Source organism: Eschscholzia californica, unplaced genomic scaffold, assembly GCF_041429995.1.
Source record: "Eschscholzia californica isolate CP2 unplaced genomic scaffold, dmEscCali1.0.p SCAF_5, whole genome shotgun sequence".
NCBI classification, from domain to species: domain Eukaryota; kingdom Viridiplantae; phylum Streptophyta; class Magnoliopsida; order Ranunculales; family Papaveraceae; genus Eschscholzia; species Eschscholzia californica.
The window spans coordinates 15,091,180-15,109,563 of record NW_028238472.1 but is presented as its reverse complement, the minus strand read 5'-3'; the positions used below and the strand labels follow the sequence as shown (position 1 = coordinate 15,109,563).

The window sequence follows — 18,384 nt, the reverse complement described above, 5'->3', positions numbered from 1 at the left end:
TGTCAAAATATGTCAATCTTATAACGAAAAAATTCCAGGAATTAAAATTGTTACTCTTATGAATTTAAGGACATTTTCTGAATTATTATATAGAAATAAAATTAACAAAATCAATGCCAGTGAGTACTCTATCTTCCCCTAGTTGTATTTTACATCCTCAAAATCTCCTTGAGTATTTATATCAAGCGACAAATGAGGGATCATTTCGGATCCTCGTTGTGTCTATCTAGGAGAACGTAGATTTTCATACTTGCCATTTTTTTCCTGGATTTGTGGCATCAAAAGCTAAAGCGGAAGTGTGAAAAACGATGGATAGATTCGCTGAAATGACCGGAGTTCTCTCTTCAACAAGAACCATCATGTCGTGGTGAGGGAGTCGTGCTCCATTTCCACAAATACATTGCTTCTACATGTTAAAATAGACTCGGAGCTTAATATCATTGAAGCTCCAGTTCACCTGCTGTTTCAGTCTATTCATCCTCGTAGAACTGCAAAAGAGCGAGTTAGTTAGGTTGTCCAAGAGTTCTCCGGGTTCGTTTTTAAACTATTTATTGCATGGTGGTAAAAATTCAAAATTGAAGAAACTGGGATATTACAAGTTTCTCTGTCCTGGATTGGAGCTTACCGGCAGAGTTTTGTAGTCAAAACCCTAATTTTGTGTGGCGTAATACTGAGGAGCTAACTCTGGTAACCAGACTGGATCGATCCTTGTTATGTTGCGAATGTAGTTGTGATTTGTACGAACTAGTTCATCAAACAATATGCATTCGGGCTTTGTCCGAAATAATACTGAAGAAGGATGAATCTGCACTGTTTGACTACTTGCCAAAGCCCTACCATATAATAAGATTGAAATATTTAGCTTACGGTAATGAAAAAGAAACAAAGAATGTTTAAACCATTAAAACAAAAAGAATGAAATTGAGCCAAAAACCTAACTCTGTTGGTGTCGGTGTTTTTAAAGGACATATCAATATTCTTTTAGGCTTGGGTTCCTTATGCAAAACATGTGCAAACATGAAAATCATAGGGACAAAAAGACTTGGTCTCTAGAGCTTTGGCCAAAGTAGTATCGCGATGAGATTTATACCTGTATGATCCATCAGGTTGCTTCAGAGCTACATTGAGGAAAAAGGAAGCAGCAAGACATCGTCGGAACTGTATCAAGTCGTCTGCGCATGAAGAAATACACAAACCCATCTGCTCAACATGTCCCTTTATTTGACTGCAAACATTAGGATTCATGTCTAAAATCATTTGGGAGCTATGTTGAAAAAGTCGGCAAGGGGGACTAGTCGGCGGACTTGGGACTAGGCATAGTCGCTAGTAGTCGTATTTACACGGGACTAGTCGTAGAATATAAATATATAATTATATATAGGTATAAATATAAGTATTTGGTCTTATTGAAGTATAAACACTAAAAATTCATCCCTAAGAAGCACACATATAATTATCAACAAGTTCTACAACATTAATGAAGTATAAAACACTAACAACTAACATTTATTTGAGTTTATAGAGAAAAAGAGTAGAATATGGGTTGTAAAAAGAAATAGTAAAAAAGATTGAGAAGATAGAGAAACTTGGAATCTTGTTTGGAGAGGAAGAAAACTTCAAAATTACTTCAATTTGGTTATAATGATATTTGGAGGGGAGAGGAAGGGTGAAAAGCCGAATGAGCAAATCCTAAACCACCTTTGTCGATTTGAGCAAAAGAAAAAAAGGCTCCGTTAAATAATCCCGACTGGCCCGACTAGTCGACTCGGTCCTAGTCGGACCCAGTCGGGGATTCACTCGGAATTCCACGGGACTAGGGTTTTGGCTCCTAGTCGAGTCGGCAAGATGGGGACTGAGGAGTAGTCGGGGTGTACTCGGGGATTAATCCCGACTTTTTCTTCATAGTTTGGGAGTACAGAAGAAAATCACGGGATGGCAATGAAAAGTTGAGGAAATTAATGAACCGGATAGAATTTTTCAAAACAAGGGTGAACCATATATATATATATATATATATATATATATATATATATATATATATATATATATATATATTGTCGCAGATACGGAAGAGGTGGGTGCAACATGAATTTCTATCTGAGATAAATAGATAAAGAGTAAAAAAATCTATGTGGTTTAACTGTCTACTATGAAAAAGAGAACAGAATATCTAGCTGACCTGTGAATATCTCGAGCATGTTTCAAGGAACGGCTATTGATGAAATTTTCCTTGCACCACTTACTGAGAATCTTTTCAGCTGCTTTATCTTTACTTCCGGATAACTTACTCTTTTCCAAACACTCAGCCGAAGCACGAAATACATTAACTAAGGTTAGATGATCACCTTCTACACTAGAAAAGCCCTTCCTTGCATCCCTTGCCTGACAATTCAGAGAAAAAGAACAATCTTATAACATAGTATTGAAAAAATGTACATTTTCATGGGTTTTAACTCTGAAGAGTGTAAGTTCGTAAAGAAGATTAAACAATCACCGAAACACCAAAGGTGGTTCTTCCCTTTCCAATATCAATAATGAATTTTAGATCAATCTGAACTATTGTGCTGTGGACATTAATCTCACATGAAATCAGCCCTATGGACTATCTCAGTTCGACGCTTGTAGACATCTAAGAGGATTCTTCTGGTGGGGGTTAATCTGAAAGAGAGAGGGAGAGCACAACGGAACACATACCTCTTCTAATTTCTCACGGGGGGCATAAAACATAGACTCCACTGAAAGCATAGCAACTGTTATTAACATTTCCTCCAAGCAGTTGAATTCACTAGCTACGATAAGAGCTTTAGAATAGATAGGGTCCAATGGCAACCGAGCCATCTGATGTCCAGTTTTTGAAAGTTTGTAATCGTCGGTTACAGCACCCAGCAAGAACAACTGCTCCAAAGACTTGACGATAGCCATCCTGCTCAATCAAAAACGAGTAAAAAATACACTTCGCAGAAAAATTTAAGAGATTAAACTATAGTGCCAGAATTTTTGTGAAACAATTCGAGATATATTGAATTTTTTTTTTGCTTACCAAGACTCCCTGGGTCAGATACGATATATAGAAAAAGTACCACTATTTGGTGAAAACAATTTCTTGAGAGTCAGATATGATATATAGAAAAAGTAGAAGTTTTCAAATTTTTGTTCACCTTGATGGTTTTTCCATGAAGTCAAACCCAATAATATCATCTACTCCTAGAGCTTTGAGCTGTAGTATAACATTAGACAGGTTACACCGCTTGATCTCCGGCATTGTGGAATCCGCAAGTTTGGCAAACTCATTTTCCGGGTACAACCGATAGCATTTCCCTGATCCTTCACGCCCAGCACGACCACTGCATTAAGGAGATCAAAATCAAGCTCCCTGATCTCACATCGAGCTAGTATTATCAAGTAAAGCAAATTGATGTCTATGTCGTATATGATATCAGCCAAGTTTACAGTGAAAATAGGTTTTCCTTTCAATAGTACAAAAGGAAAATTCAACCAAGTGATTCAAGGAGAGCCTTTACAGAGCCGATCATTGCCTCGTTGGTTTTCGAATTTTTTTGATAAACCAACACAAACAAATTGCTCTTTTATGGACAAAGTATTGACTTCATAGAACAATAAGGACAATATGTGTTTATTAACTTATAACAAACTGAAGCAAACTCAAAATAGATTTCCCCAAGTGAATTGACAAGATATTGAGTTTATGTAGGTCCACTGAGGCAAGGTTTATGTAAAATTTCTCTACTACAGTTTCTAAACATCCCCAATTAAATAGCCCAAACAATAAATTCTAGGTTTACAAACAAATGCAAAACGTTAAGAATCAGATGTAAAATTGTGCAAGCCATAACATATAATCTTTTACCAAGTCGTAGTTTGACAATTGAATCTCTGTTTGTTAAGGATGATGTCAAAAGGTATTGGCTCGTGCTTACCTTCTTTGAAGAGCCTGGGCTTTAGATGTTGGAATAATATCTAATGATTCCATCCCTGTCCGCGGATTGTAGGCTCGTACTTTAACCAATCCGGGATCTATTACGTACTTGATTCCTGGGATTGTAACTGACGTCTCAGCAATATTTGTTGCCAATATGACCTATCAAATCATTAATTGTGTTAACAAGAAGGTTGCTCGTACAACATATCACAAGTGGAGACACAATGGAGTGACAAGTTTTTTTACAAGTGATCCAAAAATATTGTTTGATAGTAGCATATGATATGACATCTATAGCTGCAAACGGGCAATTAATAATGAGTTTAAGGAAAAAAGGAAAACATTAATAAAAGAGTGACGATTTGAATATAGCTATGGCACAGATCCAACAATTTAAGGAAAAAGGACACCCCAAGCCAAAATAGTGCTAGGGAGTTTGAGAATCAATGTTTGATGAAGTAGGAGAATAGGTCGTAGGCCATTCCATCTGACACAATTAAGGACACGACAAGGTCTCCTTATTTCAGAGATTTGTTTTTTTTGTTGGATTTAATTCTCAATCTGAAATTTACTATGTTCGACTACTTGTATAACATGAGCTTTTATTTACATTTTTATTTCTAGTAAAATAAGATCTTAAAACAAGTATCTATTCCAAATTCAAACTACATTTTGAGCTTGGGATACAGAGTACTAAGAGGACTTGTCTAAAGATCCAACTCAATTAGGGAGATAGTAACATGGAAACCAACTAGTTTTACACATAAGTCGCATCCAACAATGTTTTAAAATACGTTCTTTTGCCTCAAGGTGGTCTGCTCTCACAAGGCAAGGCAGCACCTCGATGTGTAAAAGGCTTAAACAATTTTTATACAGGAAAATGACATCAAAGTATGTAAAAGTGTAACATACAATAGTTTCTCCACTTCACTATCATAATATAAGGTCTCAAGTATGAAATAAACAAAAATAGTAATGTTTTTTTTATGTTGTGCAACAACTCAAAACACTTAAAAACTTTATATACTTTCAGGCATGGATTAAAGGTATTCCAGCATGAAGAGGAGAAGACTAGGATTTTTTTTCTTGAACAGAAAACCTAAATGAAGCTTTATTCTCGAACAAACTCTTTTAACTGAATTGCACTTTTCCTTTTGAGAATACTTTCCTTTTTACTGAATAAATACACTCGAGGCAGCAATTGACTGCCTCGCCTCGAGGCGTATGTTTTGTCGTATTTTAAAACATTGATATCCAATTCGGATTGTTAAGAGAACAAACACAACCTAAGTCGCCAACCAACTGAACTTCAGTACACTATTACAATGCTTCGAATAATTTGATTAATTAAAAGGACTACATAAAGACTTCAGATCCTATAAAACGGACCTTACGCCTGCAAACTTAAGTCTCTGAGAAAAGAAACATGGTATATAAGTTATTTTGACAAGCCACAATTAAGATTACCTTTCGGAACCCAGGTGGAGCCGTCCTGAAAACTAGCATTTGCTTCTCGGAGGGGAGAGATGAAAATATCGGAACAATTAAAAGATTGATAGCGCCTTCTGGTGATTTTTTAACCCTCTCTTGAATAAGTCTTTCCACAGATTCTATTTCTTCTTGCCCTGTAAGAAATACAAGTATATCACCAGGACCCTCCTCCGCATGAATCTAGCAATTCAAGAGGCATGTGTGAGTACGCCCACCATGTATAAATAACGACAAACGAGTGACTTAGGAGATAGAGTAGAAAAACTTGACAAACTGTTCAAGAACCTCAGCAAAAAATCAAGCTTATGAGCTTCTTTGGGTTTATCTTGGATCAAGAATAAGTTGTTCAAGAACCAGATAATCAACTAATGCTGGAAATCGAACGTAGGCGGGCAAAAATGCAAATTATAAGATTTCAAGAATGAGTTTGAAGAAGTGAATCATAGTTCTCATAGTCGGACCATTTCTTCACTTTCACATCACTAAATTGATAGACCATTTTATTTTATGTGCTATTATTATTCTTTTGATAAAATCTTCACATATATAAAGCTGCAACACGTTTCGGACAAAAAAGCGTGCAAGAAGCTTAAGTATATATTGTCAATTGTCTACCTGAAATATAGTAATCAATGTTGCATCGATGACATCTGGTTCAGCGTGAGGGGTATAAAGTATATCTACAGGGTATTGTCGCCCCTGAACATGAACAGCTTTCGCTCCCCCGAAGTACTCTGAAAACCCTCTTGCATCTAAACTAGCAGACATAATTATTAACTTCAACGGAGAAAGTTTTGAGCCCTGACATGACTTCAGAAAGGGGCGTTTCTGCGCATTATTCTCTTTACTAAAGAAAGCACCATTTTTAAATTTTGTGGTTTGTAATTTACTTTCTTCACTGGAAGATTGTAACCGTGCTTTTTGCACATCCTTTAACAAACCCAGTAGTACATCAGTATGAACTGTTCTCTCATGAGCTTCATCAATAATTATAACAGAATACTTAGAGAGACGTGGATCCAGTAACGCTTCCCTGGAAATGCATCAAAATTCAGAGTAGGAGCATCAAAGTTTGATGTCAACGTAATAGTATACAAAAGGACATTCTCACGGAGAAATATTACTTAAGTCTGAGAGCAATTGGTCTGAAAATGCTTTAGACTTATTATTCATTGATCATCAAAATTACTTACCTCAATAATAAACCATCTGTCATGTATTTGATTCTTGTTGAGCTGGAGGTTGTATCGTCAAACCTAATAGAATACCCAACCTTCTGGCCCAACTCAACATTACACTCTTCTGCCACACGTTTTGCAACAGTAATAGCAGCCACACGTCGAGGTTGAGTAATACCAATAACTTTTCCATCTTGACAGAATCCTCCATTAAATAAAAACTGTGGTAGTTCTGGAAATAGTAAAATTTAAATGTTTAAGGACGAGATAAATAACCTAAAACTGGAAAACAGTAAGAGAAAGAACATTGAGATAACCAAACAAAAGGAACATGAGATATAGATGAAAAAGTCCAATAAACATTATTCTCCTAAAAGGAGGGAACTATATGAATCGAATTTGAGACAATTGATGCAAAGTTTTAGCAAGGAAAGTGCCAATTTAACATAGAAATTGGACACAACTGAGAGTAGCCAAGTCAAATCTAACCAATGTTTAAAAAAATGTGTTTTCACCGGAAGGCGGTTGGCTCTTAAATTGTGAAGCGGTACTTTGAGGTGTATGCCTCAATGCGTGGAGGCGTGCATTGATTTTTAAAGGAGAACTTCATTTACAAAGAAAGAAAGAAAGTCAAACTATTCTTCTTTTTTTACTTTGTTTTAATAATCTGAAGTCTTAAGTGTTTGATAGATAAGAACATCAAAGTTACTAATGTTGCATAATGAGAGACAACTGACAAGTGTAACAGTTCATTATCTTTCTGTGTTTTTATCAGAAAAAAAAGAGAACCACGTATAAGTGTAGCAGTTATTATGTTTTCCTATTTAAAATCATCTAAGCAGAACCGCAGAGAAGAGCAGAGAAATCTGAGATAAAAAAAAAACAGAAAGAAGAAAATTAAAGTACAACAGTAGAAGTAATGTCGAAGACTTGAAGAAGGAGAAACCAGACAATATAGGAGAAAAAGAACCGATTTTTGTTTGTTGAAAAAGGTCCTAGTTTTGTTCGTTTAAGAGAACCACATTTTTAGCTCGAAGAAGTGGAAAAGAAAGAAGAGAAAAAAAGAATCATTCTTGTCTTTTGTTTTGGTATACAAAACATAGTTTGTCTATGTGATCAAGGCACACGCCTCTAATGCCTTGAGGTGTTTTGCTTTGCATCAAGGCATGCGCCTCGAAGATTGAAGGCGCACATTTTGTTGAGCTAGAAAAATGTGCATCCCTCGAGGCAAGAGGCGATAGAAAAGCCTCAAGGCGCGTCTTGACCATTTTTTAAACAATGAATCTAACCATGTTTTGAAATACAGTTTATTGTTTGTAAGATGACGTTAATGACTTAGCCAACAAAATATTGCTGACTCTCTTATTTGCACGAACGCTGCCTAAAATTATATCTAATACTCAGATATTTAGTTTAAACTCTAAAAAGCATTTTATCTGTCTTGGAACTGTCATGGGAAATTACACATATGAGTGGTACAAATGGGAAATTCCCACACAGACAACTATCATATGTAGGAAACTGAAGGCAAAGTCATACAAGAACATCCGGCAGATTTGAACATCATATATAATACCAACTTATGATGTGGTCAACTCTACATAGAAAACAATATAAATATTTGACGAGGATTAGTAAAAGATAAACAAAGGGCTGCAGAACAGTGGGCCAAAGAAACTTACGTGTTGTTTTTCCGCTACCGGTTTCACCCACGATTATCAGCGTATCATTCTTTCTCACTTCTTCAACAATTCGTTTCTCAACTAAGAACATTAATAAAACAATGAAACCCAACTTAATGATAAGAAAGCAGTTTCATGAAGGTAGAGCTAGATTGTAGTACAAACAATGAATACATTCAATAGAAGAACAAATTTCAAGAATAATGAATGCCACCAATAAAAAAGGAACCAACTTTGTGTAGTTTGACTATAACACTTCATGGAAGTGAGTAACTTTAACCTTAACAACCAAGAACCAGTCAGTACAACTAATATCATTCAGAAGGTAAATTTCTTGCATAATACCTGATGCAATTGGTAGAGATTTTCTCTGCTGTGTAATCTTTTGCCTCCTGAAGACAAAAATAAAAAAAGGGGAAGTATGGTTTATAACTAAACGTAACACAGGTAAAGACTTAGTACAGCAAAACCCCTTGTTCGATAGATAGACGTGTTTACTTAGCAAAAGAAGAATTATCGTCAGTCAAGCTGCCATTAACGTATTTCCTTTTGAGTAGGGAGTTTCCGGTAACACTTTTTGAAGAAGAATTATCTGGATGAGCCATTCAAACAACTGTAAAAAGAAAAATAACATCATCAACCTTGTTGCATTGTAAGTATAGCAGACGATAAAGAGGGAAGAGAGATAGAAAGACATAAGTCATTTTATCATGGAGATAATTGATTTTAATTAAATTATGATTTGGTGATGATCTGAGTGGTGGTGGACGTAGTCGTGAGGTTGTGGTGGTCAAGGTGATGGTAGTTTTGTATTAGTAGTGGAGGTATAGTGTGTTGCCTTGGTCAGGGGCAGAGCCAGGATTTATGTAAATTTAGTGTCAGGATTTAAGTTGATAGTTCATAGATCATAGATGTCAATTGATTGAACATTGAAGTCTTTAATTTGAAATTTCCAACCTTCAAATGGTCTGCAAACAAAAACTTAAACGAGGAATTTCATCAAACAGTTAGGCTACAACCTAAACCATCTCCACAATTCTCATTCTTGATGAATTTCTAAAGAACGGAAGCAAAATTATATCTAAGACTGGAAGAATAAGGATCAATAATTTCTAATGAGAACCCATTCAGCTTTCAAAATCTTTTACAAATTACACATCAAAGTGGTTATAATCAAATCAAGTATAGAGTACTCACCAGAAGTCTGAGTATCCGAACGTTGGAGTATTCCGAAATTGAAAGTTCAACCGAATCCTTGAGAGAGAAAGTGAAGATTTAAGGTAAAACCCTAGTTGCTCGGCAGCTCGGCTCCTTGCTGTTGTCGTCTTTTCTCTTTGAAAAAGATTTGAGCGAAGATCAACTTGATACCCCAATAGAAATCCTTGAGAGAAAGTGGAGATTACAGATAAACCCTAGTACCAGTTGCTCACTTCACTGGCTTTGCTCGGCTCCTCCTTGCTGTTGTTGATTTGAGAAGTTGAAACTCTCTCCTTTTCGCCCGACCTCATATTCAAAAAATACTACACTTTTCAAAGGTTGCGGGGTTGCCCTTTCGGGAATAAAGAAAATTCTCGGGACAATAAATTCTCTAAGGATCTATGTCTTTTTGTACGGGGGCATATTTTATTTTAGTCCAAAAATTCACTTGATCGAACATTACTCCCTAATCTTCATCTCCTCCTCTCTCTCCTATTGTTTCTCTCTCCAGTTGATTCTCACTCTCTCTCACTTTGCTCATTCTTTACATCTCCCCTTCTCTCTCACTCTTTGGTCAAAGAACGACTGCAGTTTTGATCTGAAAAATGGTTTGCACCATAAGCCTATTGCTTCTCATTGTTCTCAAAATTGTCAAACAGGAATTGCTTCAAAATAGTTGGTTCTGTGTTTGAATGGGCAGACAAGAAATTAAACCCATGATTTGTTGATTTTCATGAATAGGAGATGCCTGAGATTTGAGACACACGTTCATGGGAGAATTAACTGACCCAAAAAATTCCAATTACATATGAATTGGCAATTCATCATTCATAGGTGTTGGTTCTGTTTTTGAATCTTCTACCCAATTAAATGGGAAATCAAACCCAGGTTTTGGCCATCTCCATAAATCAAAGAATGTTGTGATTGTGGACACATGTCTACATGAAAAAAGAACAAGTTCCGAACTTTCGTATTAGTTCTTCCATCTGTGGCTTCTATCTCACTGTTTCTCTGTCTCTATCTCTCTCTCACCGCTCCAACCCAGGGAAACTTCTTTTTGTCATAATTGTTTGAGAGATAGAGAGAGAGAAAGCAGCTGTATAGTCGTATAGATTGAGATAAAAAATGGCAGGAGAGAGAGAGAGAGAGAGAGATAGAAATAAAGAGAGAGAGAGAGAGAGAGAGAGAGAGGACAAGCCGTTGAGATAGAGATGGAGATAAGAAGAGATTAGAAATAAGAGGGGGCAGTGGTGCTCGGAATGGTGGGGTTGGTCGGAAGTTGTGGTGGTGTAGGTAATGAGAAGATGAAGATTAGGAGTCAAAATTCAATTAAGTAACTTTTTGGGTTAAAAAATAAATATACCTCCTAAGTCAATCTTGATTGACTAAATCTTTATGCCCTAGAGAGTTTTTCTTATTCCCCGAAGCCGCGGCCTTTTGAAAAGGTTAATGTTTTGGGGGAAACAACAAAATTTGAAGAAGGTGGAAAACCAAAAGGGTTATTTCCCAAATGGCCCCCAACTTTGTGACCAGTTTCCTGCCTAGCCCCCTAGATTAGCAAAAATACCCATATGACCCCCTTTTTAAGATTCCGTTATAACACCGTTAACCAGTCAACATTTCTCTCTCCTCCATCTCATAACCTCTCTCTGCCACCTCATCTTCTAGCCAACTCATCATCTTCTCCGCCGAGAGTCGTCGGCCGGCGACTTGAACAGATTTAGGGAGAGGGAGGAGGTTGAAGGTCTCGAACCTCCTCTCTCCCTCTAGATCTGTTCTAAAGAGAGAGAGAAGAAAAAAAATTTAGAGAGAGAGAGGAATAGAGAAAAAAAATATTTGTTTTTTTAGGTTTGAAGTCGCTGGCCGGAAATTGGCCGGCCGGCGATTCTCGCCGGAGAAGATGATGAGTTGGCTAGAAGATGAGGTGGCAGATAGAGGTTATGAGATGGAGGAGAGAGAAATGTTGACTGGTTAACGGTGTTATAACGGAATCTTAAAAAGGGGGCCATATGGGTATTTTTGCTAATCTAGGGGGCTAGGCAAGAAGCTGGTCACAAAGTTGGGGGCCATTTGGGAAATAACCCAAACCAAAAAAGCTCAAACCAGACGCACCTTGCATGTCGCCAGCACAAAGTCATCATCCGGATGTGGTCGGGGACAGCAGGCGACTTCATCATCTTCTATATCTCTCTCTTATCTCTTCTCTTCTCTCTCTCTTCTCTTCTATTCTCTATCTCTCTTTGCCCTCTCGTCATATCTTCTCCCTCTCTCTTTCTCTAAGTTTCGGCGAAAGGAATGGTCCCTTCACCGGAACTTTTCGTCTGGAAAACGAGACGTATTATGGAAACCTTCATCTGATTTTCTAGATGAAGGTAGTCTGGATCTGGACTCCATATTCAGGCGAAGCTGTTTGGTTCTACCAGACGAGGGCTCCGACGAAGGAGTCTCCCCTTGTCGGAACCATAGAAGAGTAGAAAGAGTAGGAGAGAGAGAGGAGAACAAAGGAAAAAGAGAAGAGATATAGAGAGAGGAGAAGAATTAATGGCTTTGGTGGTGTTAATGCTCGTCGGAGTTTATGGTGGTGGGAGGAAAGATAGAGGAAGAAGTAAAAAAAACCTTAAAAAGTGGGTGGTCGTTGGAAGAAACAAAATTTTTTCCACCTAAAATTTTCTTATTTTTCGAAACACCGACTTTTGTAAAATTACGAAGACACCCAGCCACGGGTGGGTCATCGCATGTCTCCGTGACTCCGCCCATGGGCTTTATAACATAAGGAATGGGGTGTTTGAAACACATGGTGGTTTTGGGGGGAGGGGGAGTGGTTGAGGTGTGATGGTCAACATGGTCGTTGAAACGTAGTAGGGACCAACATGTCTGTGTCTAAGGGGGGTGCGTCCTCCCTCGGCCCCCACAACAAAGGGGCTCATTTCCATCATAGTTAAGTTATCTATAAAGAAATTATCAAGTATACAAACACATGAAAAGTCTATAGCTTTACTAGTATGAGCGATAGCTAGTGGTGGCAAACGGGTCGTGTCGCCCCGGAAACGAACAAACACGACCTGTTTATAAGGCAACACGACACTGTCGTTCAATGTCATGTCGACCCGTCACGGGTCAAACAGCCTGTGACCGGTCTAGAATTTTAAGCTCCCAAATCTGTTAACCACGCGCCACATTAGGAACAACAACACAGTCCGCCACGACCACGCTAACCCATTAAATCGAGTTATTTTAACTTGTAAAATATTACTACCACGTTGTTGAAAGTAATTATTTATTGTTATAACAAAAAACAAAGTAAAACTTAAGTTGCTAATAAAATTCCACATCTAGAAGACTAAAAGATAAAATAAAAGTTATAAAAGATAACAATTTCTTTTCCAACAAATAAACAAAGAAAAGAAAAAACATTTTAAACTTTAAACAAAAGATCACAATGTTTGCCTTGAAAAAAGCTAAGTGGTGTGTTTGCTAATTTTTTTTGTTTACAAATAAAATTAAAAAACTTTAAGGATTGGTGAATGGACCGACAATTGCTGGATCATTCATCACGGCACAACACGACAACGTCCGGAAACACCACGGTTGGCTTAGGGCGTTTTAGTGCCTAGACCTTTGCTCTGCAACGGCACGACACATCTCAAAGTCGTGCTTGCCGAGATCGTGGTGTGTTAGATACACTACTGCACGACCCGTTGACCACCACTATTTGTAAGGTTGAGAGTAAATTGCTGAATCAATCTTTGTTTTTGCTCAGTTACACTTTTTCTTAACCATTTTATGATTTTAGGTGCATTTATTTCATCTTTAGGAGTGTTTTTACGAAATAGAAATCTAAGCATTTTTTTTCAAAAATTCCAACAATACACAAATACATTTGTGAAAACCATGGTACAAAAGATACCATATTCAAAAAAATCTCTAAATTGTACATTATACACAGAATTTATTTTATTTTGGTCATTTTAAGCTAGTCATGCTACTAAAAGTCTTGTTCGGCTTTAGTCATGTTTGATAAGTTGCAAACTTAATATTTAATATGATTTTATATTACCATCCAAACATTAATTTCATGAAAATTTAAAACTTCATTATGTTATTTGTATTTATAAACTTATAATCTATATAACAATTCAGCTAGGTTTTGGTGCCATGGCATAAACATTATCTATAAATCTTTGACGTGCAATCTTCATTTATGAATCTTAACCGTACGTTAAGAGCTTCTGATATATCTAACCACTTCCACGTTTTTAGTTTCACTACACGATTTTAGGCTTTGGTATGTTTGGTAACTTGTCAAAACTGCACTTTTATTTATGTACCCTCAATATTATTTAGAAATTACATTTATATTAGTTTCTAAAAGTTCAACTAAAGGGTCATTATAGTCATCTACATTTTCCTACCTTGAAAATGGTAGAGAACCGTGGGAGGGAAAGAATCACAAAGTGATAAGAGTGGAAATTGTGGTTGATTAGTTCGGTTGCCTACATTTAATATTCAGTCTCCTTTCTAAGTTTATACTTTTGTCTTGGTTTTTCTGTTCATTGGAAAGAAGAAAGAATCTTTTAATTTCTTAATTTTTGTTTCATGAATTCTCATTATTTACCTGTAACCAAATCTCATATATAGATAATAATTTTTGTTTCATGGATTCTCATTATTTATTGGTCGAATGTCAAAGTTATTGTGAGTTTCATCCAATCCCTTAATTTCTTACTCTTTCTTACCATTTCTCACTTCAGTGTTATGTAATTTATAAATTTCTTCTTAGTAATGTTAGTAATGGTGTTATTAATGTTGTTTACTTTGTATTTATGTGTTGACCATCAGGTTTATACTTCTGTCTTGATATTTCTTTTCACTGGATATCTCTCCTGCTCAAACTTGATTTGTAGAGATGGGTTTTATTCTTTCTTATATTTAGGTCAAGAAGTATGAAAACTACGCAGATGATTATTATAAGAGTGAAGTCATGAAAACGATGAAGATGATTATTAAGAGAGTGAAGTCATGAAGTATGAAAACTATGACGATGAAGAGAGTTACAATAAGATGGTCTGGTTGTCATTGAATTTGATGAACATTCACAACTTTGTCCATTATAACGTTTTTCTATCCTTTAAGATGAAAAGTCAATGTAAATGTAACATTTTTTTTCATTTCCTAACAAATTCTGAAATGATTAATGAATTTTTTATATTAGTTTGTTATGTTGTTTTATCCTTCACACATTAATGTTTTGTTTTGTTTTCACATGTTCATATAGGAGATAAAAGAAGAGAGTAGGTAATTTTATGATTTCTTTTTCAAATTTCTCATAATCGATGAACTTTATTATTTCTTATTTTTAGGGTCGTGAAGTATGAAAACTATGAAGATGATTATTAAGAGAGTGAAGTCATGAAAATGGTGAAGATGACGATGATGAGAGTTACAATAAGGTGGTCCTGATGTCATTGAATTTGATGTACTTTCACAACTTTATCCATTGTAACATTCTTTTTGTCCTTTAAGATGAAAAAGTTAATGTAACATTTTTTTTCATTTCCTAACAATTTCTTTTTCTTTTTCAAATTTCTCATAATCGATTAAATTTTATTGTTCATTTTTCGTATAAGTTTTATTACTTCTTATTTTCAGGTCGAGAAGTATGAAAACTATGAAGATGATTATTAAGAGAGTGAAGTCATGAAAATGATGAAGATGACGATGAAGAGAGTTTCAATAAGGTGGTCCAGTTGTCATTGAATTTGATGAACATTCACAACTTTATCCATTGTAACATTTTTTTTATCCTTTAAGATGAAAAGTCAATGTAACATTTTGTTTTCATTTCCTAACAAATTCTGAAATGATTTATGAATTTTTTATTACTTTGTTATGTTCTTTTATCCTTCAAATATTAATGTTTTGTTTTGTTTGCACATGTAGTTTCATATAGGAGGAGAAAAAAAAGAGAATAGGTAATTTTATGATTTCTTTTTCAAATTTCTCATAATCGATTAAATTTTGATGTTCATTTTTCGTATAAGTTTGTCTCTAATTAAAAAGAAAAAAAGGCCCATCAAGATTGAAGGAGAGAGTCATGAAAATTATGAAGATGAATATTAAGAGAGTGAAGTAATTAAAAATGATGAAGATGACGATGAAGAGAGTTACAATAAAGTGGTCCGGTTGTCATTGAATTTAATGAACATTCACAACTTTGTCAATTGTAATATTTTTTTTATCCTTCAAGATGAGAAGTCAATGTAACATTTTTTTTTTCCATTTTGCATTGCCTAAAAAGATAGACTTTAATATTAATGTTTTATTTTCCATTGAGAATAAATACATTTTTATTTTCCATTGAGAATAAATACATTTTATTCTTTATTGTTTTAAGGTCAATATTGTTCCTATTTTCTGAAGTCTTACAAATGAGTCTTTCTCCTTCGTATGGTTGATTCTATTTTTCATATAGATGTTACTAATTGTTACAGGAAAATCATCTAACTCATTGCAATGCCTAATACTTTTTTTTATGATTTGATACAATAACTAGGTATCTCTCGCGTCCTGCGGGCGCGGTCAATCCTGTCGGGTTTACGCCAGCGTGGTCGAAAACTTTCATAATACAAGAACGGTGGGTTCAAGCATTCGCTCGGATGCACGTACTATGTTGTCTACGTAAATCGAAGTCTGATGTCACGTGAATCGAGAGAAAACCTAGACGCGCGTACTCTAATTTTTAATTTTGGATAGTAATATAAGTAACCAGAATACTATCTAATGTGATATTAGGATTTATGTATTCTTATTCAAGTAGTTAACGTGGAAACTATGTGTTCTTATTCAAGGAATAAAAATTTGATGGACCAACTCCTCACAATTAATAGCGCATATCTTTTACTTGATATTATCCGCAAACCCAATTACTTTATTTAGCAGTTTAATTAACAACAATTTCACGGACCAACTCCTCACAATTAGAAAGCAAATCAAAACTATATTCCATGGACATTTATTTCATTGAATAAAGGTAAATTTCCTTTTTGAAGTAATACTCCTCTTTGACAGTCTGTTTTTCCTTTTGCCGGTAGTACAATCTCAAAGGATTAATCATTCATTCACATAGAAGTTCTTATTCATTGTCATTGTCTTATGATGATATATAGTTTTTTAATTTCTTAGAAATTTTTGGATGTAAATTTAGAGGATATTGATCAATTTTCAAAAGGTTACTGAATGTTGCCAAATTTTTTAACCCACTCTAATGCCATTTACTTTTTTTTTCCTTTTTTTTGTCGGATTTCATTATAACAATTATCGTAAACAATGAAAAAATAACACATTAAAATGAGTTAGAAAAGAATGATAACACTTAAGAACAACAAATTTATTCAGGAAAGAGAGAAAAAAACATCTTCATATTTTTCGTTGTGTATTTGTTTTCCATAATAATGTTAATTGAATGTTTATTACTAGACTAGGTATCTCCCGCACCCAGCGGGCGCGATTAATCGCGTCAGGCTTACGCCAGTCGTAGTTGAAACCGTCATAGTGCAAGCACAACGAGTTTAAGCATTCTTCACTTAGAGTGCACGTAACACGATGTCTACGCAAATCGTCGTTTAACGTCACCCAGACAGAGCTCAAACCTAGACGTGCTAGCACCACATAATATTTAAATAGACAAAAAAAAGTGCTAGCACGTCTAGGTTTTCGCTTGGTCTGTGTGACGTCGGACGATGATTTAAGTAGACATCGTAGTACGTGCATATGAGGCAATGCTTGAACCAACCGTGTTTGTACTCAGAAATTTTTCGACCACGACTGGCGTAAGCCCGACGGCATTGACCGTGCCCGCAGGGTGCGGGAGATACCTAGTCTATATAATAACGGAGGAGGGTATCTTTCCCCTCCTCTCAATGGCCCAGATTTGTCCTCACAAACTTATCTCTAATGGACCAGATTGATTCCCCCACAATATAATGGTTGAGATTTAGATAAAAGCCATCCAAGGGATTAAATTAAGAGGGGAAAGAAGAAAAAACATCTTTGAAATATGCCATTTTTGAAATCTCCTTTCTTCCCCAATACTCCTCTTCCCTCTCATATATTCAAACAGAGATTTTTTCCTCTCGCAACCTCGACTCCCTCTCTTCTCTTTCTCGACATCTAATCTCCCAGTCACACCACCGCTCCTTGCCTCAACCAGCACCAACCCCAAGTATGTCGAGAGAACGTCTTTCGCCCTCTCTCTCTCTCTCACTCTCTCTCTCCCTCTCTCCCTCCCTCTCTCCCATACGCTGAGAATCAATAGATCTTCAAAGTAACTTATGCTTCTCTCTGACTCTTCCATTTCTGAATTCATTTCACTTTGAATTAATTTAGGGTTTCCAAATTGATATAGTGGTATGATTTAGTTGATATTTAGGGGTTTCAAACTCAAAAAACTGTTTTAGGTCATCTTCCAAACACAAAAAATTGATTTAGGGCTTTCAAAATTGATGTAGTGGTTGAGTTAGTTGAAGTGTCAATTCTTTTGATCCCTCTCTAGCTTATAGAAGACGAATTTCCAATGAAGAAAAGGTTGAAGTTGAAGTGTTCATCTAAATATGTGAGTTCACTGTTATTCATTTACTCTTTTGCAGATTTTACATCTTACTGATGCATTGTTTCAGTCTACCGCAAACACGATTAATGCGTAATCTGTTTTCCTGAATTGTAGTTCCCATTATGAATTTATATACTCATCTTCATGACATAATAGACCGTGTTATATGTTTAATCGTCTAATTTACCCGACTAAAGATTCGTATGCAATGATTGAGTTTCTTCACCTAGCTGAAGTGGTACCCAAATCTTTAAAGAAATCCTTCTTATTTCGTTGTAACGCAGGTTC

At 35.8% G+C, this 18,384-nt stretch overlaps 1 protein-coding gene across 4 annotated transcripts; it reads right to left on the bottom strand.

Moving 5' to 3' along the window:
• Window positions 1-10,152, bottom strand: LOC147537369 (RNA helicase family protein). 4 transcript variants are annotated; one of them, XR_015225722.1, is made up of 14 exons: window positions 9,489-9,872; window positions 8,790-8,904; window positions 8,637-8,683; window positions 8,292-8,372; window positions 6,625-6,841; window positions 6,047-6,464; window positions 5,408-5,611; window positions 3,939-4,099; window positions 3,159-3,344; window positions 2,695-2,923; window positions 1,917-2,382; window positions 1,091-1,264; window positions 626-833; window positions 1-488 (listed from the first exon to the last, which is right to left on the bottom strand). XR_015225722.1 is itself a non-coding variant. In XM_086642191.1 (14 exons), exons 2-13 carry the CDS (start codon window positions 8,894-8,896, stop codon window positions 650-652), a joined length of 2,172 nt encoding a protein of 723 aa, XP_086498317.1. In that variant the 5' UTR covers window positions 8,897-8,904; window positions 9,489-10,152; the 3' UTR covers window positions 1-488; window positions 626-649. The 4 variants fall into 4 exon arrangements, 1 of the variants encoding a protein (XP_086498317.1); XR_015225723.1 differs by having other exon boundaries at window positions 1,091-1,310; window positions 2,086-2,382; XR_015225721.1 differs by having other exon boundaries at window positions 1,091-1,172; window positions 2,180-2,382.
• Between the last annotated feature and the right edge of the window lie 8,232 nt (window positions 10,153-18,384).

Excerpts from the sequence above, each read along its gene's own strand:
- LOC147537369 (XM_086642191.1), bottom strand. The coding sequence starts at position 8,896 with ATGGCTCATCCAGATAATTCTTCTTCAAAAAGTGTTACCGGAAACTCC. Across the intron at positions 4,100-5,407 it reads CTCCACCTGGGTTCCGAAAG|GTCATATTGGCAACAAATAT; the intron begins GTAATCTTAATT and ends ATGATTTGATAG. Across the intron at positions 3,345-3,938 it reads GCCCAGGCTCTTCAAAGAAG|TGGTCGTGCTGGGCGTGAAG; the intron begins GTAAGCACGAGC and ends TCCTTAATGCAG.